At 45.1% G+C, this 24,347-nt stretch overlaps 1 protein-coding gene and 1 non-coding gene across 2 annotated transcripts in view; both read left to right on the top strand.

Annotated features, from left to right (window-relative positions):
• Nucleotides 1–24,246, top strand: part of LOC135224001 (histone deacetylase complex subunit SAP18-like) — a 35,276-nt gene extending 11,030 nt beyond the window's left edge. The window contains exons 3-4 of the mRNA XM_064262926.1: nt 14,275–14,469; nt 23,540–24,246. Coding sequence (XP_064118996.1) covers nt 14,275–14,469; nt 23,540–23,639 — 295 coding nt within the window. The 3' untranslated portion in view covers nt 23,640–24,246. The remainder of the gene's footprint in view (nt 1–14,274; nt 14,470–23,539) is intronic.
• LOC135224284 (small Cajal body-specific RNA 8) lies at nt 15,013–15,141 on the top strand. Its single transcript, XR_010316693.1, has one exon. It is a non-coding gene; the product is annotated as a small Cajal body-specific RNA 8 (non-coding RNA).
• Nucleotides 24,247–24,347: the final 101 nt, after the last annotated feature.

The raw sequence follows: 24,347 nt of genomic DNA, 5'->3' as shown, positions 1-24,347 counted from the left end.
ATTATGTTTCGAGTTTTTTTTGGTTGTTTGTAAGGAGTTCGGGGATAACTCCTTACAATCTTAGAACTAACATGGATGTTAGGATCAGGTGATCGGGATCGGTTTTGTGCTCCTTGAACAAGGTGTATTGTCATGTTAGTGGAATAGCACCCAATGACAAAGGCCTTTAGGCTCTGCCGAGTAAGTGGATAAGACCCATTGGCAGACCCACAAGAACTCTTAGCCATAGATCAATATCTCGCTGAGGCTCTTGAGGCTAAGCAGACTCCAAGGCAGTAGCCGCGAAGTCTTCAGCCTAATAAGGTAGGAACAGGTTTATTACTACCTACAACATATGTTGTTTACCTGTCTATTTCAGTAGTTAGCTGTCTCTTACCCACCACCAATGGGTGCTAATCAGCTAAGTATATATCTGGCAGGGAATTGAAATGTATAAAAAATGATATTGGTCATGTTACAATAAAGTTTTATACATACTTACCTGACAGATATATACGATTAATGGCCCACCGAGCCTCCCCGCAGGAGACAGGTGGAAGAGAAGAATTCTGATTAGAAAATGGGAATGGTTCCTAGTCCCTGCCACCCAGGGCAGGGCGGTAGATCACCTGACCTACCGGTAGCGTGTGCCGCGAAATTTGAAATTCTGTCGGAGACGACGGAGTCTATAGCTAAGTATATATCTGTCAGGTAAGTATGTATAAAACTTTATTGTAAACTGACAATATCATTTTCTTTCCTGACCAAGGTTGCAAGTAATGGAGGCTATCCAAAGGCTCCAGCCACTTGGCTTTAAACCGTAGGCGATAGGCGCCACCAGGTCGCTGAGCGCCGTCAGTTAGGTGCGAGGCGTCAGCCAGGCGCGAGCGCCAGCCAGGCGAAAGACAAGACGATCAGGATCTCCAATTTCTCAGTATTTGGAGATAGACTTTCCAAGAGTTTCCTCATTGAGAACTGACACAAGATCAGTTTTTTCCTGACAGTGACACAATTGTCGCACAGGCTGGCCGTGGCCCTTGTTTTCAGGATTAACTGAAATTGCGGAAGTCTCTAACAAGAACAGACTTCTCATTGTAGGTAACATAGTGGTCGCGGTGAGCGACTTCTTTCCTGGCAAGAGGAGTTGTTTTGGGTGAAACTCTTTTTGCCAGATGAACCCTCTACTGACAATTATTCTAGATATCGCACAGGCGAACGTAGTACGTGTCAGGATAAGTGGGTTCTTCTGCTTTATAGACCTTTACATGGTAAAGAGAACTGATATCTTTAGAGGTCTCTTGTTTCCTTTCCTCAACCTTATGAGACAAGTGATAGAAAATATATCGGACTCATAAGTTAATCTGGGTGCAGGTTTTAGAAAGACCTTGGCAACCCCTTTTTTTTTGCACGGTTTCGGCTAGTCCCTTGAACATGCAGCTCCTCTTTCTCCTCTTTCATTGTTATTAACAGGATGGTATATTATCCTACTCCATGTAAACATATAACAAGGGAGACCTTGTAATGTTTTGGTACTGGAAAAGACTCGTAGGAGCTCTCATATTGGGTGAGAGGCTCTTTCAAGTATCTGAACCGTACATTACGGCCTGATGTCCTAGGATAGGAATCTTGAATGATTCTCCTCGATCCTGGATCAGTTAGTAGGAGAATAGGATAATAATAATTTGTTTTGCAGAATAACGATGATAGAATTTTTCCATTCTCTCGTTGCCCAGGCACGAGGACAGGAAGAAAGAATATAAGAGAGAGGTAGCAATATACGCCATCTTTATGTTATAGAAAGGGGAATAAAATTTAGTCTTTTTCCCCTAAAGATACTCTTTACAGAATTTGTAAGGACAAAGGGCGTCAAAGAAAGAGAGGATATATGTTATGCCTCATTTTAGACTTAGTGAGGTTGGATTCTCAGAGGTCGTGTTCTTCTCACAGCAGGTTTTGGAAGTCTTTTCCAAGACAGTCTGAATATTCTTTCAACATCTATTTTAAATGGACCTTAACAACCTCTCACTCTGAGTCTGTCTGCGTGCAGACTGACCAGAAGTGGACATGAATGAGAGGATGTTTCAAGGTAAATGACAGTAGTCATGGATAAGATATATAATTACTGCAGATCGTGCTTGAGGGAATGAGGAAACTGTCCTCTTCCGATACCTCTGTGAACCACATAGCGGTTTTTTTCTTCCCTTTCAGAGGGAAGAATTACCTTTGTATATATCTGCTATCAAAGAACGCAGTAAAAGGCTATACTCTGGTCTCTATAAAGGGAATTGGAGATAGCAGAGCATTAAGATCTTCGGGATCTTACACAATACCTCTATACGACAAGACTTGGAGATCTTATAGTTACAATGGGATCCTATTTGGGCCTCAGATTCCGTGTTCTGACAAGATGGAACTGCTCCTCATCAATGTTTCTCTGGTACTAATCGACCAAAAGGACGAGTGAGATTTTGGGCTTGGAATCTGGAATCAAATTCTAGAAAGACTCGGCAATGGGTTCCTGCCAGCATGGTATGTTTGGCAAAAGACTATAACCTTTTATTCCTGGATCAACGCTTTCAGATAAAGGATTCGTTTGTCAGGCAATGTATTTACGTTGTTATCTACAAAAGAAGATAAGATTTAAACGTTTGCTGACAGAGTCTTTGGAATACGATGAGGGCTCAAAACTACTTCCCAGAAGGTTCGAAGAGATATATTTAAAGAGCTAGAAATCGGGAATCCTCCCAATTTCAGCTCAGAGTCTCCTTAAACTTCCAGGCTCTCCCTGCCTTCGTGCAAGGATAGGGAAGATTTTGCAACGAGAGAACTCGTCAACATGTAGGAAGAGTGCTCGTTAGCAACTGAAGTATCAAGTATGATCCTCCTCGGAGGAAGACTGGTCTCTCGGACTATTAGATTTCCTATCGTCTACTGGATGTAGCCGACTAAAATTACCTCCCCTTGTTGCAGAGGCCATAAGCTCAAAGTGAAAGAATTTCTTCCACCCTTTTCCTTTCTCCTGATAACGATTGTGGATGTTCAGACTTTCGGACAATATAGCGCCAAATCAGGCGCCAAATGCCGAACAGGTGTAAAGACGCCAGAGCAGACAGTCCAATTAAACACTGTCATTGTCTGATGAGGAGAAGGAGTAGGCCTCCAATCTGGCGCAGATGCGCTAGAGGCGAATAAATCAGGCAAATAAAGTGTCCGAGGTGGACATCGCCAGGTTTTCATCGAGACTCTTAACAAGCCTCGAATCTCCAGCAAGTGGGGAGAAGTCAGCCAGCGCGATGGAGCCAGCCAGGCGCGAGGCGCCAGGCAAGCGAAGCACCAGCCAGACGCGAGGCGCCAGGCAGAGCGAGACGCCCGGAAGGCAGCGCGAGACGCCAGGCAGGCGCGAGGCTCCAGCCAGGCGCGAGGCGCCAGTCAGGGCAGGCACCAGTCAGGGGCGAGCGCCGAGGCAGGCGCGAGGCTCCAGCCAGGCGCGATTCGCCAGCCAGGCGCGAGGCGCCAGCCAGGCGCGAGGCCCATCCAGGCGCGAGGCGCCACCAGGCGCGAGGGCTCCAGCCAGGCGCGAGGCGGCCAGGCAGTTGGCGAGGCGCCAGGCAGGGCGAGGCGCCACCAGGCGCAAGCCAGGCTCTGGGCTTCATCTAGAAGAGATCTGTTGGCAAAGAAAGCCCTGGTCGTCTTTGGAAGAGTGGAATCTCTAAAGCACTTCTTGAATAACTTGACGTTTCCTTCAAACAGCTAAGGATTAAAAGCGCTTGAAGTGCGAGCTTTTAATAATTCTTGTTCTTTCCATAACAATATGTCGTGAGAGTCATATTAGCTGTATAACGGGAGATGCAACTCTGTGTTGACTTCTCTTTGCACGAAGGAGATCAAGTGGGCCTATGAGAGATCCTTCTCTCTTTGTTATACGTGTCCCACGGATGCGTTGCTGGGATAGGGAGCCGACACTGATCCTTAACTAGTGAATTAAAATTTTTTATTTTTTATTTTTATTTTTAACATAAGTATTATATTTTCTGGGGTTATTTGAAATGAGTTTGGGGATAGCTCTTTTCAAATTAAGCACAAACCCTCGTGTTAGGATCAGGTGATCGGGATCGGTGTTGTGCTCCTTAAATTATGCCAATAGGCATTGGTGTATTGTCATGTAAGTGGATAAGACCCCATTGACAAATGACCACTAGATTCTGTCAAGTAAGTGGATAAGACCCCATTGACAGATCTACAAGAACTCTTAGCCATAGGTCACATCCTCGCTGAGGCTCTTGAGACGAAGCAGACTACTAGCAATAGCTAGGAAGTCGACCCTTCGTCTAAACACATAGGAACCAAGGTTTTATTTATTTATTACCTACAACGTATGTTGTTTACCTGTCTATTCAGTAATAGCTGTCTTTTACCCTCCACCAATGGTGTGAATCAGCTATGTATATATCTGACAGGTAAGTTGAATGTATAAAAATGATATTTTTATACATTCAACTTCCCTGCCAGATATATACTTAGCTATAGACTCCGTCGTCTCCGACAGAATTTCAAATTTCGCGGCACACGCTACCGGTAGGTCAGGTGATCTACCGCCCTGCCCTGGGTGGCAGGACTAGGAACCATTCCCGTTTTCTAATCAGAATTCTTCTGTCGCCCGGGCCATCAACATTGTTGTTGGTTCTTCTCGATTGGTTTTTCTTTTTTCACCGGCAATTGATCTTCTTGACCGACTTTTGGTGACGTAATCTGGGATTGTTGGATTGGCATACGCTTTTTGTGGACTGTTTTGTGGACTTGATTTTGGAATTTTCTTTAATAATGTCTGACTCTGGAATGGTTGTGAGACGTTGTGTGAAGTAGGCTGTAAGGTGAGGTTGCCGAAAGCTTCGGTAGACCCTCACACGGTATGCAAGGGTTGCAGGGAGTATGAATGTTCTTTTACTAATACTTGTAAGGAATGTGAGAACTTGAGTGAGAACGAATGGAAGAATCTAACTAATTATTTAAAAAAGTTAGAGAGAGAAAGAGTGAGGAAGGCTTCTTATAGAAGTTTAAGTATTCTAGATCTGAACTAATTCCTAGCTTGGGATCTTCCCCAAGGGTAAGTATTGCTACTTCTCCTTCCATTGCAGCCCCTTCTCCTATTGCAGAACCTGTAGATTCAGCAAAAGAACTTGCGGATCTAAAAGCAGCCTTCAAGTTGATGGAAAACAAAATGGCTGCCATACAAGGTAAGGCTAGTGATTATTCAGTGGACAGTGATATGAGTGTCCCCAGTGTAGTGGAGGGGGCATCTGGTCGGCTCAGCAACGCTCCTAGGTCTAGACCTCTTCCAAGCTCACATGCCCAGAGGAGAAGGAATGTCGAAAACCGAAAGGAGGTTGTGGAGAATCCCCACCGATCAGGTGTCCCTTCGGCGGTTTCTGTGACACCCCAGACTGCCAAGGATCGCTATTGTAAAAGCGTCCTGCGTGAGTGTTTTTCGTCGTCGGATCTTCATCTTCGAGACGTGATTGGAGAGATTCAGATCGATCTCGGCCACTCAAGAGGAGTTGGAAGGCTCCGACTATTGATTCGAGCCCAGAAAACTTCCTGAGGAGTCTCCCTCGGGAGTGAAAGAAGGCAAGAAGAGCCATTCTTTCAACCAGAGTGAGAAGGAGGCAGGAGGTGGAGGCTATGGACTCCTCCCTCCTCTTCCCCTCCTCCCGAAGAGGATAAAGAGGAGGTTACGAAGAGATTCATGATGGCGATGCAAGAGCAGTTTTCGTCTTTTGTAGGAGTTTCTGTCAAAGGAGCCTCCTAGAAGGAAAGACTCTTCCCTTCGATCAAAAGATCCTCCAGACGTATGGAGGTATCTGCCGCCAGGATCGATACTCTTACTCGAGGTGAGGTTTCCGGTACGAACCTGGATGAACCTATCAGACGTCTGGCACCGGCCAGGAGTGAGGAGTCACCCAGGAGGCAGGAGCCAGAGCCAGGAGTGAGGAGTCAACCAGGAGGCAGGAGCCAAGAGCCAGGAGTGTGGAGGCATCCAGGCAGGAGGCAGGAGCCAGGAGTCAGGAGTCAGGAGTCAGGAGTCAGGAGTCAGGAGTCAGGTAGTCAGGAGGTCAGTCAGGAGTCAGGAGTCCAGGAGTCCGGAGTCCGGAGTCCGGAGTCCGGAGTCCGGAGTCCGGAGTCCGGAGTCCGGAGTCCGGAGTCCGGAGTCCGGAGTCCGGAGGCCGGAGGCCGGAGGCCGGAGGCCGGAGGCCGGAGGCCGGAGGCCGGAGGCCGGAGTCCGGAGGCCGGAGGCCGAGGCAGGAGTCAGGAGCCAGGAGGCCAGGAGGCAAGAGTCGGAGACTCGTTCCCTGGAATTTATGACTCTTCTCCAAATAGAGCTCCTCTCCTTCAGAGCGAGGTGCGAGTCTTGAAGGACTCTCCACTCCAAACTGAACATTCTCCTTCGTCTGATCGAGGGTTAGACGAGTTGTCTGATGACGAACCTCCTGCTAATGAGGGACTCTCGAGTTATAAAGTCTTAGCCTCATTATTGCTTCAAGAATTTGGAGATTCTCTTAGTCCGGCGGCTCCTCCTTCTCCTCGTTCTCTCTTTTCGAGCTCGGCTACGGCAAAATCTTCGGCCTTTTTGAAAATGAAGCCTGCTATATCGATGAAGAAGGCACTCCATTCTTTAGATTCTTGGATGGACAAGAAGAAGGAGTTAGGAAAGACGGTATTCTGCATGCCTCCTTCCAAACTACATGGAAAGAGAGGTATTTGGTATGGGACAGGAGAGACTATGGGTCTTTCTCTACCTGCCTCTGCAGATGCGGACTTTCCAATTAGTGGAGGCCTCTAGACGTACTCCTTAGGATCGGTCAGAGCGACGTGGAGCACTTCAGAGTTGAACCACTTTCTAAAGGGACTTTTTGTCACTTTAGAGGTGTTCAACTTTCTGGATTGGTCACTCGGAGTTCTGGCCAACAAATCTAAAGATCCGGAGTTTCTTCTTAAAAAACCCAGAAGATTACTCCATAGCGTCCTGTCTTGCATGGACAAGGCAGTACAGGACGGTTTTCGGGTGAAGTGGCTTCCCTTTTTGGTGCTGGTCTCCTGAAAAAGAGATCAGTATAGTGGATCCCTATTCTTCGAAGGGGAGGGGTTTCTCCGGAGCCAGAGGGACTGCTTTTTATGTTCCGCCCCTCTATCGGATCCATCTGTTTTCCTTCTCAGTTAGTGAAGGATATATCTCGCTCGCTAACTGAGAAGGCGACACAAGACCTACTAACACAAACGTCCAAGAAAGGACGCCCTGTAGTGTCGGCGATTAAGAAGGACTCTCGTCCTCCTCAGCAGCCCTTTCGTGGAGGTACAGCGGCTCGTCCCCCCTGCCAGAAAAGAAGAGCTCTGATAAGAGAGGAAGGTCTTCCTTTAGGCCCTTCAAGAAATCCAAATGACTTGTTGCTCCTTCAAGCACCAGTGGGCGCCAGACTCCTGAACTTTGCAGGAGTATGGGCAAAAAGGGACCGCCGACCCTTGGTCAGTGTCGGTCCTAAAGAAGGGATATGTAATCCCCTTCGAGACAGCCCTCCCCTAACATCTACGCCTCGGGAACTGTCAGCGAGGTACAGAGACCCGGTAATGAGAAAGACTCTCCTTCAAATGGTGGAACAAATGTGGGAAAAAAGAGGCCATCGAACTGGTGCAGGATCCACACTCCCCGGGATTTTACAATCGCCTTTTTCTAGTACCAAAGGGCATCAGGGGGGTGGAGACCAGTTCTGGACGTAAGCGCTCTGAATCGCTTTGTTCAGAAAAAGAAGTTTCGCATGGAAACGTCCGCCTCAGTAATGTCGGCTCTCGTCCAGGAGATTGGATGGTCTCTCTGGACTTGCAACACGCATATCATCCACGTTCCCATTCACCATTTGTCAAAGAAATATCTTCGTTTTGTAATAGGGGAGAAGATCTTTCAATTCAGGGCTCTGTGCTTCGGTCTGTCTACAGCTCCGCAAGTATTCACCAACCTGATGGCGAATGTGGCAAGATGGCTTCACCTAGAGGGAATACATCTCCCTCTACTTGGACGACTGGCTGATCAGGGCCAAGTCGGAGATTCAGTGCTTGGAGACTTGATCAGTAACAAGGAACATGATAGAATCGCTGGGATTACTCGTGAACCTCGAGAAGTCGCAGCTGATCCCCAGCCAGAGCTTGGTCTATCTGGGATTCAGATGGATTCTCGGGGTTTTCGAGTATTTCCTTCGCGAGAAAGAATCACTCGAGGTTTGTCGAAAATCTCGAGCTTCTTAGAGAAAAAGAACAGTTCAGCGTGGGATTATCTGAGCCTCTTAGGGACCCTGTCCTCACTAGAAAAGTTCTTCTCTCTGGGAGGCTTCACCTTCGCCATCTTCAGTTTTTCCTGAAAGGGTGTGGAGTTGGAAGACGGGACAACTCTCGGACATCTTCCCGCTTCCACAAGAGTTAAAGGATCATTGAAGTGGTGGATCCTCCCTCTTCAAAAGAACGAAGGCGTATCGCTTGCCCTGCAGAACCCAGACCAAGTGTTATATGCCGACGCTTCGGAGTCGGGATGGGGAGCGACGTTAGGAGCAAGGGAGGTGTCAGGCACCTGGACAAAGGAACAGGTGTCCTGGCACATCAATTGCAAGGAACTAGTGGCCATACACCTAGCCTTAAAGTTCTTCGAAGAGATAGTCAGAGGCGAGGTGATACAGATAAACTCGGACAACACCACGGCTCTGGCTTACATACGCAAGCAAGGAGGCACGCACTCTTTCTCCCTCTTTCAGTTAACAAGACACCTGTTAACCTGGACAGAAGAAAGAGGCATAACTCTCCTCACAAGATTTGTTCAAGGCATCAAGAATGTGAGAGCGGACAGACTGAGCAGGAGGAATCAGGTCCTTCCCACAGAATGGACTCTACACGAAGAAAGTGTGTCGAAGTCTTTGGTCCCTGTGGGGAGACCTCACATAGACCTGTTTGCGACGTTCCTCTCCAAAAGAATAGAGATCTTTTGCTCTCTAGTGGAAGATCCGAGAGCCTTCGCAATAGACGCGTTTCTCCTGGATTGGTCGGGTGTGGACGCATACGCCTTTCCCCCGTTCAAGATCCTGGGGGAAGTGCTCAGGAAGTTCGTAGCTTCGAAGAACACGAAGTTGACGCTAATAGCCCCATTTTGGCCAGCCCAGGAATGGTTCACAGAGGTACTGGAGTGGATAGTGGCTTACTTCCCCAGATCGCTTCCAAACAGACCAGATCTACTCAGACAACCCCACTTCGAGAGGTTTCATCACAACCTCCCAGGTCTCGCTCTGACTGCCTTTCGACTATCGAAAGACTTGTCAGAGCGAGGGCTTTTCTCGCAAGGCTGCGGGCTCTATCGCTAGAGCCCGCAGAGCTTCGACGAGAAGAGTATACCAATCAAAGTGGGAAGTCTTTAGGAGGTGGTGTAAGAGTCAGAAGCTGTCCTCCTCCAGTACCTCTATAGTGAATATTGCCGATTTCCTCCTCTTTCTGAGAGAGGAATCACACCTTTCTGTCTCAACAATAAAAGGATACAGAAGCATGCTGTCTTCAGTATTTAGGAATCGAGGGTTAGATATTGCAAGCAACAAGATACTACGATCTAATTAGATCCTTTGAAACTTCAAAGGCAGCTACTCCTAGAACACCTAGTTGGAATCTAGACGTGGTACTGAAATTCCTTTCATCGGATAAATTCGAGCCTTTACATCTGGCTTCCTTCCGCGACGTCACTAGGAAATGCTTATTCCTGGTGTCTCTCGCTACAGCCAAGAGACGAGCGAATTGCACGCTCTAGATTCCACAGTGGGGTTCAAAGGAGATGCTGCCATCTGTTCTTTCCAGACAATGTTTCTGGCAAAGAACGAAAACCCGTCAAAACCGTGGCCCAGAAGTTTTGAGGTAAAAGGCCTATCTAACCTCGTAGGCAGAGAGATAGAGAGGTCTCTCTGTCCAGTGAGAGCTCTTAAATATTATTTAGAGAGGAAGAGACAGATGGGAGCTTGTCAACAAGGTCTTTGGTGTGCGGTGAAGAACCCCAAAAGACTCATGTCCAAGAACGCCTTGGCTTTCTTTGTGAGAAGCGTAATTACGGACGCTCACAAGAACTGCTCGGAGGAATCCTTCGGTCTTCTAAAGGTCAAGACCCCATGAGTGAAGAGCAGTAGCAACGTCCTTGGCGTTCCAAAAGAATATGTCTCTAAAAAATATCATTGAGACTACATATTGGAGGTGCAATTCAGTGTTTGCATCTCATTATCTGAAGGATGTGAGAGTGACCTATGAGAAGTGCTTCTCGCTAGGTCCATTTGTATCAGCAGATACAGTGCTGGGTCTTTGAGCAAAGACTGATCCTTAAATATTGTTTTATCGATACATAAAACCCTCTTGTCAATATTGTGCTTGGTTTTCTATTAGCAAGCTCACTGATGTCGCACGGGAGCATTGTGTCATTGCTGGTAGGGGATCAAGGGTATGTATGGCTAGTAGGGGAGTACAAAATTTTTTTTTGTATATTTTGTAATGAAAGTGTAATTATGTTTCGAGTTTTTGGTTGTTTGTAAGGAGTTCGGGGATAACTCCTTGCAATCTTAGAACTAACATGGATGTTAGGATCAGGTGATCGGGATCGGTGTTGTGCTCCTTGAACAAGGTGTATTGTCATGTTAGTGGAATAGCACCCAATGACAAAGGCCTTTAGGCTCTGCCGAGTAAGTGGATAAGACCCCATTGGCAGACCCACAAGAACTCTTAGCCATAGATCAATATCTTGCTGAGGCTCTTGAGGCTAAGCAGACTCCAAGGCAGTAGCCGCGAAGTCTTCAGCCTAATAAGGTAGGAACCAAGGTTTATTAATACCTACAACATACGTTGTTTACCTGTCTATTTCAGTAGTTAGCTGTCTCTTACCCACCACCAATGGGTGCTAATCAGCTAAGTATATATCTGGCAGGGAAGTTGAATGTATAAAAATGATATTGTCATGTTACAATAAAGTTTTATACATACTTACCTGACAGATATATACGATTAATGGCCCACCCAGCCTCCCCGCAGGAGACAGGTGGAAGAGAAGAATTCTGATTAGAAAACGGGAATGGTTCCTAGTCCTGCCACCCAGGGCAGGGCGGTAGATCACCTGACCTACCGGTAGCGTGTGCCGCGAAATTTGAAATTCTGTCGGAGACGACGGAGTCTATAGCTAAGTATATATCTGTCAGGTAAGTATGTATAAAACTTTATTGTAACATGACAATATCATTGTTATGATACAATAAAGTTTTATACATACTTACCTGGCAGATATATACAATTAAATGGCCCACCCAGCCTCCCCTCAGGAGACAGCTGGAAGAAAAAATATGAATTAGAAAACGGGTAGGGTTCCTATTCCCGCCACCCAGCGGCGGGGTGGTAGATCACCTGACCTACCTGCCGCGTGTGCCGCGAAATTCGAATTTCTGTCGGACGACGGAGTAATAGCTATGTATATATCTGCCAGGTAAGTATGTATAAAACTTTATTGTATCATAACAATATCATTTTTATCTCCTTGATTTCTCACAACAGCAGGGACTGGGTAATAAAATTTGCCATCATTGTTTGACCTATTGTGGCACCCAAACACACTGCAAGTGTTCACTATATTTAAAGGATTAATAGGTACAATATCATTGCAAATTTCCAAAAAATTGTTCTTGTGGCAGAATCACAAGCTCAAAAACAAGCTGCAGAATTCCCGCCACATATACCTAATCAGTCCAGCTGCCCAACTCACCCCAGTCACACTTTCTACTTTACACTTCAGAATATAGCAGGACAATTGAACTATACCTACACACAGAACAAAAAAAACAAAACACAAACACATGTACTACTTACCAACTCCACCAATCCAGATACTCCGGGCTATCCTGTGCTGTCCACTGGTCGAGGTCACAGAGATACCAACAACAGCAACCAAGAACCACAACCCAATAACAACAACACAACAACCAAGGACTATAGCCAACAATTCGCCAACCAAGGACCACAACAACACAACAACAAAAAAGGAACACAACTACAACTCAACAACATAGCAAACAACCAAGGAACACAACCACAACCCAACAACACAGCAACCAACCAAGGAACACAACCACAACCTCACACATAACAACAAAACTCAACACCACAACAAAAGACCACTGCACAAACAACACAGAAAATCACAACAGCACAGGCACAACAACTCTAAGCAAACAACACTAACTTAACAACAACCAAATAACAAATCTATAACACACAAAACTCAACTAACTCCCAGTGCCTTCAAAGAACTGCTTCCCACACTACTAACTGTCACCAGCTCTCACCAAAGACTGACTAGAAACTCTCACTCAAAACACAGAACTCTAACAGCAAACAGCCCAGAACTCACCAACAGCCAATATAGTCGTTAACCATCCATACAGCAATTACACCCTCTCTCTCTCTCTCTCTCTCTCTCGTTGTCAAATGGAACTCCATAAGTCCTCCATATTCTTATCTTGATTGCGTCTGTCGCTTTTGCTCAACACAGCTGACCCAAAAGATGGCCGACTTCCGTGTTTACATCTGGGTCTCATTCTGGATTGAAAACTACCTATTGGAGTAACTCGAGGCAACAGCTGAAAGACAATTTTATTATCCTGGGTCATTGAGTTTCTATTTTAAAGCATTTATACTCTACTCCAGTCACCATTTTTTATTTTTTTATTTTTATATAAAATTGTTTTTTTATTTTATTTTTCCCCTCGACTCTTTCCTATGCTTGGTGATTTAAGATAATTTAATTGTCTTCAGGTAGACAGTCAAATTCATTACTACCAAAGTTATAGTAAGATCCACTGAAAATATAACATAGAAATAATGCATTGTGAAATTGCTGTTTGCACAAATAAGATTAATAACATGCACTGTAATTATTGGAAAGTTGTGTGCTTAAACAAGAGTGCTTTTTTTTCATTCCTATTCTTTTCATAAGATTAATAACATGCACTGTAATTATTGGAAAGTTGTGTGCTTAAACAAGGGTGCTTTTTTTTCATTCCTATTCTTTTCTGAGCCATACAGCTGCTTCAACTTGAAAATTTCATAATTTGGGGTAAAGCACTATATGAAAGATCTCTTTTCACCAAATTAACTGGGTTAGGCTCTCAAAGCCCCTCTGTAGAAAAGACAGCCTTTTTTTATTCATAGACAGTTTTGTCCATTGTTTTTACTTACCATATTCACATTATTTTTGTTTGCTGCAGTAGGGGTTACTACTTGCAAATTGTCTTCCTTAATGCACGCACTGCAAATAGCAGTAGGACTTTTACAGTATGTATTCCTTCTCCCCCAGGTGCATTGCTCTACCGTTAACCTTTCATCCATTCTCCTTGGCTACTTTTCTCGTAAATATCCAGTTGCTCCAGCTTTACCCTGTAGTGGGGGTTAGTGCTGTCAGTGCAACTATGGTACACGTCACTTAAGGATTTTTTTGTAGCAGCCCTTCAACCCCTTTTCATTCCTTTTATTTCACCTGGATTCATATTTTCTTTCATCTCACTCGCCGCCTCCTCAGACAGTTGTTTCATAGTGCAGCAGTGAGTTTTTCTTCCTCTGGTTTTCAAGTTTCATTCAGGAGGAAATCTTTTGGGCTTGGGAGAGCCCTGCAAGTGTATCTAGATGTGACTTGGTGAATAGTACAGTATAAATACTATGGCTTGTCAACAGCCTTGGAATGAAAACAGTGACTTACTATATTACAGCTGTCTGCCCATGCATTACCAGCACTAAAATAGGGAATTACATACAAAATATGTGAATACATATAAATAAGTAAAGAATTTAGGTATGCTTTACTGAAAACAAATGTTGATATAATCAAAGTATTAATAGCCCATAAATAATCCAGAGAGAAGAAAGTATGCTCAATTGTTTTTGCTTGTAAGTGCAGGTGTAAGTCAAGCAGTATGTCAAAAGGGACAAACTATGTGTAGTATGAAGTCTGTCATTTTAGAGATTGCATTACAGCACTTACTGCCTTCTTTATAGTATTATTTTAACTTGCTAACTGGAGAATTTCGTGTATAGTATACTAAGTACTGTATGGTAAATATTTTATGAAAATCTCATAATCTGTATCATGTAATGCTGTTGTTTTGTATAAAATGACATTTCTAATATGTTGACAAATTGCGAGTTTATGTTATAGATTTATCCTCTGTTCTAATACTTTATATTTGTATTAAACTTCAGGATGGATGCTACCCTCAATGAGATCTGTTCATTGGTCCAGGAAGTGAATTCAGATGCTAAGAGGAGAGGGACTGTGTTCGAGTTTAGTTTAGTGGTTCCAGAACTGTCAAAGCCACTTCCAAGAATGAGAGATTTAGGCACAATTGTTGTTGGCCAGAAAGGTTTTGATGACAACAAAACCTTGTCACAGTGTGGGTGAGTATGCTGGCTGTTGTCAACCCTGTAAGAGTATTGTTACGTAATTAGTTCAGTGGTCTGGTTAGATTACTTGATGATTATAATGTTCTTATTTGGTTTGAAGGGGGAAGGGTTGAGCACAGGCAGTCCCCGGTTATCGGGGGGAAGGGGGAGGGTTCCGTTCTTGGCTGGGTGCTGATAAGCGAAAACCGCAATGAACCGAAACCAGCAATTTATGATACTTACGGCACTGATAACTGGTTAATGGCGCCCCTGTTAGGTATGTTAGGATGCCATAATGATTATCAGCACCTTCTGGTCACTGATAACTGAAACTCAGCATGTTATGGTGCTATAAATGGCCAGTTATATGGTGTTACACAAGCACCATAAACCGGATTGCCATTAACTGAGACTGCCAATAACTGGAGACTGCCTCAATAATACTTCAGATGTGCTTGGGTAGATAGCATCAATGGATTGTACACATAGTTCCTTTATGGTGTGGTTAGGTTACCAGGAAGTGGAAGAAAAAACCCTTGACTTTTGTAGGACCATGTAATGGGCTGAGATACACAGTTTTGATGCAAGTACAGCAATACTGTCATAGATGCCCAAAGAAAAAAAATACCTTCTGATGACTATGCTTATCACAGTCCCAGAGCATGGACAGATACGAGGTAAACAAAGTAAACTTTCACCGCTCATTATTGCAGGTACTAGACCTCTTTAGCAAACTAACACAGTTGCAGTTGGTTGATTTAACATGAATTGTAAATAATTCTGTTAGTGAAAATATGGTAGTTTTGAATGTCAGAGAATCAGTTAGGGGATGTTGCTTTTGTATACACGTACCAAACTTTATGGCTTTTCTTTGTGAGATACAGTTCAATGATTTTATGCCTCTATGAAAAAAAAAATTGGTAAGAATGGAGAAGAAAAACAGTATGATCTCCTTTTAGAGGAAGAGGTAAGGTGACCTGCAATTTTTTTTTTTTTTTTTCCCCTCTCCATTCTAACAAATCTCTTGGCGGTACAGTCCTATATGGATTTCTTTCTTTAATTGCCAGCCATTTAGTATTTGTGAAAAATGAAGGTCTATTATGTAAGAGCACTTATGACATTTTACGCTGTAGTGAAGGAATGAGTAAGCAGCTGCATATACAAACTTACTGAATTATTCAGACAACAACAGAAAGGAGCTACTGATTTATTCAGGTAACAAACAGACAGATCAATAGCTCTTGCGAACAGAAATGTAGTGTCTGACATGCTAAATTAAACAGAGGTGACAATAAAATCATTTGTGCTTGTTGAAGGGTAGAATGATGCATATAAATTGATGTACGAGGCATGCCTGAAGCTATGCTACATATGGTTGAAATACTGACATTGTAATGCATGTGGTGATAAAGATACATTTAACATAAGTGTTATGAATGAAAATATATGTACAAAATGCATGATGTATGCTGGATTTGTTGTACGTACGCATTTGGTGTGCAGAGATGTTTTTTGTGAGGAGATTAGCTGGCCAGGTAAGATAGAGATGTGTGAGTCTGTTTGGGACCCTACAAAGCAATGGAAGTATTTTTAAACCAGCTCCTATTTAGTTGAAGTTTTCCTTCTGAATAACTTTGAGTAGTGTGGCTGCAGAGTAATGAACAAGGACAATAAGTGAATCAGCAACTTTGCTACTCTTTATAAGTAGCTCTCCCATTCTTAGAAATCACTTTTATACCAGGTGAGGCATGCTTACCACCTTATAGATTACTGCACATCAGTGAATGACAGCGGAGGATTTTATTAAATCTTGAGTTTGGTCAAACACATAGGTATCAGTACAAATGCAGTCTTTAAAATGATATTGTAATGTTACAATAAAGTTTGTTCATACTTACCTGGCAGATATATATATAGCTGTATTCTTCCGAAGTCCGACAGAATTTAAAAAACTTACGACACACGTAGTGGGAGTCAGGTGGTTAGTACCCATTCCCGCCGCTGGGAGGCGGGTATCAGGAACCATTCCCATTTTCTGTTCAGATTTTTATTCCCACTGTCTCCTGAGGGCAGGTGGGTGGGTACTTTGAATATATATATCTGCTAGGTAAGTATGAACAAACTTTATTGTATCATTACAATATCATTTTGTTCATGAAACTTACCTGTCAGATATATATATAGCTGAATCCCACCTTTGGAGGTGGGAAGAGACAGAATAGAATTTTAGGAAACATATGCATGCAGATGATTGATATCTTGGTTCCTTACCTGTTAGCATAGCTGACTTCGTGATTACTGTCACCCAATTCTGCTTCTGCTTTACTAGAGTTGCCAGCGAGGTAGAGACCTGTGTAGCTGGTACGCTCTAGATGATCTGTCAAACGGGGGCGTGACCACGACGTGACTAGACCATTTGACCATACAATGAGGGCAACGAAGCAATAAAAACACCACCTGGCCTAGTCTACCAAAGGTTAGTCCCACTAAACTAGGCTAAAGGAAGGGAGATCCGCCTCAGGCGGTCGACCCCACAACCAAAAACACACAACATTAAAAACTCACCTAACCACTAAAGGATAGGATGAGCGCTACCCCCTGCCCCCAAAACAGTGTCTGCGGCGACGTATGGTCCAAGCGAATAGCAATGTTCATATGTTGCTTTCACCTCCTGCAGGTAGTGCGAAGCGAACACCGAGTTGCTCTGCCAAAAGGTGGCACTCAAAATGTCACTTGAGTGCCATATTTTTGTGAAAGGCTACCGAGGTAGAAATAGCCCTCACTAAGTGGGCATTCACTTTTAAAAGCCTCATATCACTATCACTGCACGAGGAATGAGCTTCTGTAATGGTGTCTCTTAGGAAGAACGCTAGAGCGTTCTTAGACATAGGAAGATCTGGCTTCTTGACAGAGCACCACAAGTTACCAGAAGGTCCTCTACAGTCCATCGTCTTTTCTAAGTAGAATTTGAGAGCCCTGACAGGGCACAGGACTCTCTCTGGTTCTCGACCCACAATTTCCGTCAAACCCTTAATCTCGAATGTCTTGGGCCAAGGGTTTGAAGGGTTTTCGTTCTTTGCCAAGAACGTCGGGCTCAAAGAACAAACGGCATTGTGGTTATTGAACCCAATATGCTTGCTTATAGCCTGGATCTCGCTAACCCTCTTCGCCGTCGCCAGAGCAGTTAGGAAAACCGTTTTTCTAGTCGGGTTTCTAAGCGAAGGTGTGAAGCGGTTCAAAATGGCTGGACATAAGGAACTTAAGAACTATGTCTAAGTTACAAGATGGTACTTTCGGTTGAGGTACCTTCGTAGTCTCAAAAGACCTTAGGAGATCAGGAAGGTCTCTGTTATTGGCCAAATCCAGCCCTCTATGACGAAAGACTACCGATAGCACACTCCTGTAGCCCTTTATCGTCGGCACCGCCAGTTTCACTTCCTTCCTCAAGTAAAGGAGGAAGTCCGCTATCTGGCTCACAGAGGTTGAGGTGGAGGAAATGCCCTTCTTTCTGCACCAACTCCTGAAAACAGCCCACTTGGATTGGTACACTGCAAGAGAGGAAGCTCTCCTTGCAGTGGCGATCGCTCTTGCCACAGGTCTTAAAAACCTCTCGCTCTGGCCAACTTCTGGATAGTCTGAACGCAGTCAGACTCAGAGCGGGGAGGTTTTTGTGGTACCTCTCGAAGTGGGGCTGTTTGAGTAGATCTGTCCTTGGCGGCAAAGTCTACCATGAAGGACATGACCTCTGTGAACCAGTCGGTCGCAGGCCAGAAGGGGGCCGATTAGTGTCATCCTCGTTCCTTCTGATGCTGCGTATTTCCTCAGCACTTCCCCTAGGATCTTGAACGGGGGAAAGGCGTACAGGTCTAGTCCCGTCCAGTCCCAGAGAAGGGCATCTATTGCGACTTCTCTTGGATCAAGAACCGGTGAGCAGTACAGTGGAAGTCTCTTTGTTCTCGAAGCTGCGAAGATGTCCACGAGAGGACGTCTCCACAACTTCCACAGCTTCTGGCATACGTCCTGGTGAAGGGTCCATTCTGTCGGCAGCAGTTGCTCTTGGCGACTGAGGAGGTCTGCACGGACGTTTTCTACTCCTGAGACGAACCTCGTCAGGATAGTAATGTCGTGTTCCCTCGCCCACAACAAGATCTCCTTTGCAAGGAAGAACATGGACCGAGAGTGGGTTCCTCCCTGTTTCTTGAGGTATGCCAGAGCTGTGGTGTTGTCCGAGTTGATCTGCACAATCTTGCGAGAGACTTCGTCTTGGAAAAACTGGAGCGAAAGATGAACTGCTGCCAGTTCCTTGAGGTTTATGTGCCAGGACACCTGTTCCCCTCTCCAGGTGCCTGACACTTCCTTCCCTTCTAGTGTCGCTCCCCACCCCGTGGTAGACGCGTCGGAGAACAACACTAGGTCGGGGCTCTGAAGCTTGAGGGAGACTCCCTCTGCAAGCTTCAACGGATCGCACCACCATCTTAGGTATTCTCTCACCTCTTCTGAGATCTCCAAGATCCCCTCCAGGTCGTTCTCGTGCTTCCAGTTGTCCAAAAGGAAGAACTGAAGAGGTCTGAGGTGCAACCTCCCTAGGGAAACAAACTTCTCCAGCGAGGAAATGGTCCCCAGCAGACTCATCCATTCCCTCACCGAGCATGATTCTTTCCCCAGAAAGGCTGACACTTTGCTTAGGCATTGTTGTTGTCGCCCCTGGGACGGAAAAGCCCGAAAAGCCACTGGGTCCATCTGAATCCCCAGATAGATGATGGACTGAGAAGGGGTCAGATGTGACTTTTCGAAGTTTACCAGAAGTCCCAGGGACTTCGTTAACGTCAAAGTCGCGTGAAGGTCCTCCAGACACCGGTCTTTCGAGGAGGCTCGAATGAGCCAGCCGTCCAAGTAGAGAGAGATCCTGACTTTTGACAGATGAAGCCATCTCGCAATGTTCTTCATCAAAAAGGTGAAGACCATCTGTGCGGTGCTCAGTTCGAAACAGTGTCCTGAATTGAAAAACCTTCCCCTTCAGGACAAACCGCAGGTACTTCCTTGACTGGGGATGGATGGGGACGTGAAAGTATGCGTCCTGGAGATCTAGAGACACCATCCAATCCCCCGGTCTTAAAGCCTCAAGCACTGACTGAGGCGTCTCCATCTTGAACTTCTGCTTGATGACAAAGAGGTTTAGGTTGCTTACATCTAGGACCGGTCGCCATCCTCCCGACTGCTTCGGCACCAGGAACAGTCAATTGTAAAACCCTGGGGATTCCAGGTCGAAGACCTGTTCTACTGCTTCTTTTTCTATCATCTAATCGAGCAGATCGAAAAGAACTTGTTGTTTTTCCTCCCGGTACGAGGGCGACATATCCCCGGGTGTCGTAGACAGCGGGGGTGATTTCAGGAAAGGGATACGGTAACCCTTTTCCAAGATGTCCAGCGACCATGCGTCTGCACCTCTCTCTCTCCAGGCTTTCGCAAAAAGCTGAAGTCTGGGTCCTACCGGTGACTGAAGGACTTCTATTTCACTTCTTGCTCTTCCTCGAGGGGCCGGTCTCAAGGAAGATCCACCTCGAAAGGGCTTCGATTTCTTTGCGATCAGAACTCCCGAAGAAGTCGAAGGGCCTGCAGTTCTTCGAGACGATTGGGCGAGGAGATCCTGCGTAGCTTTTTCTTGCAGACTAGTTGCAAGGTCCTTAACCATAGCCTGGGGGAAGAGGTGATCCAAAAGAGGAGCAAACTACAACTCTGCCTTTTGCGAGGGAGAAACTGACTTGGCAGTAAAGTTGCAAAACAGGGATCTCTTCTTCAAGAGTCCTGTGCAAAAATGCGCATCCAGCTCCTCCGAACCATCCCTGACAGCCTTGTCCATACACGACATGACGCTGGACAGCTCCCCCATGCTAATCGATTCGGGACTCCGAGACTTAGTATCTAGAACTCCAAGACACCAATCTAAAAAGTTAAAGACCTCTAACGTCCGAAAGAGGCCTTTAAGGTGATAATCAATCTCCGTCGTAGACCAGGTCACTTTGGATGAAGAAAGGAGGGACCTCCTCGAGGCATCCACAAGACTTGCAAAGTCTCCTTGTGCAGAAGAGGGAAGTCTGATACCGACGTCCTCCCCTGTCTCATACCACATTCCCGCTTTTCCGCTAAGCCTAGAAGGCGGAAGAACAAACAAGGTTTTGCCTTGAGCCTTCCTTCGCTCCATCCAGTCGTGGACTTTACGAAAAGCCCTCTTAGTCGAAAGGGACTTCTTCATTTTAACAAACCCCGAAACTTTGTTGACCTTAGAAGACGAAAGTTGAGAGGGGGGAGAGTGAGGAGCTGCAGGTTGGAAAGTGTCTCCGAACGCAGACTGAAGAAGGCGGGTCAAGACCTGGTAGTCTGAAGAGACAGGAGCCAGTGGTTGTTCATCATCAGCTTCTTCTGAAGCCATGCTTATCTCACCTTCCGACACAGGTGAAGTAGGAGGAACTAGCGACGATGCAAGACCCTCAGGTCCAAGTCTCAAATCTGAACGATGTTGCGAAGTCGAAGGTAAAGCCGACTCATGAGCAGGTAAAGACGAAGACGGAACACGATGCAATTCTTGAAGTCGTGAAGACGCGTGGGCGTCGACGAGTGTCCACGTCCGCGTCCACCCGAGCGTCAACTGGCGCACGCCTGGCGTCCACTGGCGCGCGTTTTGCGTTCACTCGCGAGCGCCCGGCATCCACTGGCGCTCTTCTGGTGTCCGGCCGAGCTTCAAGATCAGGCTGATCTTCAACAGAAGCGTCCAAAAAAGCGTCACGCTCCCGACAGGTGTCAAGCTTACGAGCAGGAGCAACCGCCTTATGCGAAGAGCGAGAAACAACGTCTTCGTACTCTCTAGAAAGCCGCTGGGGAGCCGCACGAACTCTAGAAGGCGATGATACAGGTGACAGAGACGAGCGAGGAGAAGGAGAGGGAGACTGCCTAGATCTCTTGACGGGCAGCCTGACATCCTTCCTCCTCCGACGTGGTTCCGTCTCTCTCTTGGAAATCACAGCAGCAAGTTGTTGCTGTAAAGAGCGAAGAATCTTCTCAGTAGGAGAAGACTCCCTCTCAGGAGAGGGGCTGATCCTGTGAGAAGGCGAGGGGCGAGGGGACGCCTTCTTCCTTCTCGCAGGAACCGCCACTGAGCGAACTCTGGAGCGACTGGGGCGCTCGAAGGAGTCATCATCTGATGACGCCCTACTCCTCTTCTGCGGCGGGAAGGCCGCGAAGGCACTATCAGGCGAAGACCGCAGTTCAGCAGAAATGCCAGGATGTAAAGCGTCCCGCTCACCAACGCTCCTTTTCAACGGGCGTGAATCCGACTGAGAGCTCCACCCCTTACGTGGGGAGGAAGCCTCAGATGACGAAAAGCACTCCTTGAGGAGGCGTGCATGCTCCTTGGCAGTCTGGTTAGCGTCAACGGAAACTGCCGAAGGCACGTCAGATCGGTGGGGGTTGCCCGTAACCCTCCTTCGGCTTTCGACATGCCCTCTCCCTGAAACCTGGGAGTTCGGCAGAGGTCCAGGCCTAGAGGCGAAATGGGGCCGATCTGACGCATCCTCCACAACACAAGAGGCACTGTCACTGCGCTTCGCACTTTCACTTTTGCCTTCTAAGGCGAGCACCTTCGATTCCAGATTGCGTATCGACTCTAGAATCAACGCAAGGGCATTACCCTCCACAGACACTGTTTCAGGGCCCGAAGGCGGCACTACAGGGTTAGGAGAAGCAAAAACTAAAGGATGGTTAGTGGGAGAAATATCCTGACGTTTACTCTCTAAAATGCTCCTGGAGGAAGACCTCCTCACCCTATCCTGCTCCAACTTGCGAAGATAGGACTCATATGACTTCTACGCTGAATCAAAAAGACATTCACACTCCTTGCAGCGATCATCATACAAACATACATGCCCTCTACAACTCTAACATACTGTATGTGGGTCTACCGATGCTTTCGGTAGCCTCACCCTACATTCATCCTTACTGCAAAACCTGGCGCTAGCCGAACTAGACCCAGACATCTTAGTTTTAAGGAAAATCAAGCCAAACTCCAATTAAGTCCACAAGTAAAATGTGCCTAGCTACCGATTCAAAGTCAATATACCAAAAAATCAAACGGGATACTTAAGCAGCCAAAAGTTTCCAAAATTCCAGACGGAGGAGCTGAAAACAGATGTTTACAGCACCGGCGACAGTAAAAATCTGAATAGAAAATGGGAATGGTTCCTGATACCCACCTCCCAGCGGCGGGAATGGTTACTAACCACCTGACTCCCACTACGTGTGTCATAAGTTTTTTTAAATTCTGTCGGACTTCGGAAGAATACAGCTATATATATATATCTGACAAGTAAGTTTCATGAACAAATTGAGAGTTACTAGAAAAGTATATAATTATGGAGGCATTTGAATAGTCAGAACAAGCTGTTAGATGGGATATGAAATTATAAGGTACTGAAAGACTCACTGAGGTACTGAGGTTACTTTATCGTGGCCCTGGATCTGGGTACTATCAGACAAATTTAGGATGAATACTTTTGTCCATAAGCAATCATCTGTAAGTCCTTGTGCTGTTCTGTTATAATAATGATTAAAGTAACAAGTTGTACAGAAAAGTTTCCTGGGAGCTTCTATATGCTGGTGACCCAGAGCTAAGAGAACAACCAGAGGAAGAGATTTTAGAATTTAAAGTAGGGATTTCCCCAAGTACCGTTGTCGGTAGTATCGGCTAGTTTTTGTGGTGTCGGTATCGGCGAATTTCTGGCTGATACCAGCCAATACTTTTGTCATTATTATAGGAATTTAAAACCCTTCTAGGCTTCCTAAAGTGTACATATATATTAACAAAGCACACCAAACAAGCTATACGTAGGTATATCATTGTATATAGGTTTATCTTTAAAAAACAAATGGTATCTTACTGTACAGTGTATTTAACAATTTATTATTGTAATTCAAATTTTAATTTTAATTACCATTCTGATTTGCAGAAAGTTGACTAAAGGCCTCTTCAATACTTTGCAGTCACCATACTCGTAATTATTCTGGTAATTGAAGGTTTCTATTTTCTTTCCAGGTTTACAATTGGAGATTTTCTGGACATTGCCATCATAAGCCCGCAGAGACCTGCACAACGGCGGATGCGGCCTTATTATTCAGAAGCTAAGAATTTTTAAGACAATATTTTAAATTAATTTCATCAAAATACCAAAAGATACACTTTTGTAGTTAAATGAGTAAGTTATATTCCAGGTTAAATATGTCACAGTATAGTTTATTTGCTACAGTAACTTTGGGATTTAATGGTGGACCAGGTCATTGAACCAGCTTAAAGATCAGATGTTTTGATCTGACTAGATAATATTACTTAAGTGAAAAATAATCCAGTATTCTGTTTTTATATTGCATTTATAATGATTGGTTTGATTGCATATTTATTGTACAGGTATATCACTGTTCATATAACAGTTGGCCCACATAAAAAATAAATTTATTTAGTTTCGAAATTTTTTTTAGTATTTTTAAGGAATTTTATACATTTAAGTAGTAATATAGTTTTATGTGCTGTTTCTCTTCTGGAAGATATTCAACTTACACTAGTTGTATGAATGAATGTGAAGAGTCTTTTGACTTTGAAAGTTGTTCCCCAATGTTTTTCTTTGCATTGTCATGTTAAGAGGATATTTTCTTGTGCTGATCGTTTCTTTATGGAGATAATATAGATAGTGTGAATTCACGGAATGCATGGTATTTGTAACTTTTACCATAAATAAGTCCAAGGCTTGTGTATGTTTCATTCATCCCACAGGTATTGATATGGATGATCTCATTGCTACCAGTCTTAAGTTGGAATTCTTGATGCCTGTTTTGATTTCATCATGGCA

Source organism: Macrobrachium nipponense, chromosome 10 (genome assembly GCF_015104395.2).
Source record: "Macrobrachium nipponense isolate FS-2020 chromosome 10, ASM1510439v2, whole genome shotgun sequence".
NCBI lineage: Eukaryota > Metazoa > Arthropoda > Malacostraca > Decapoda > Palaemonidae > Macrobrachium > Macrobrachium nipponense.
This window is presented reverse-complemented; position numbering and strand designations above follow the sequence as displayed.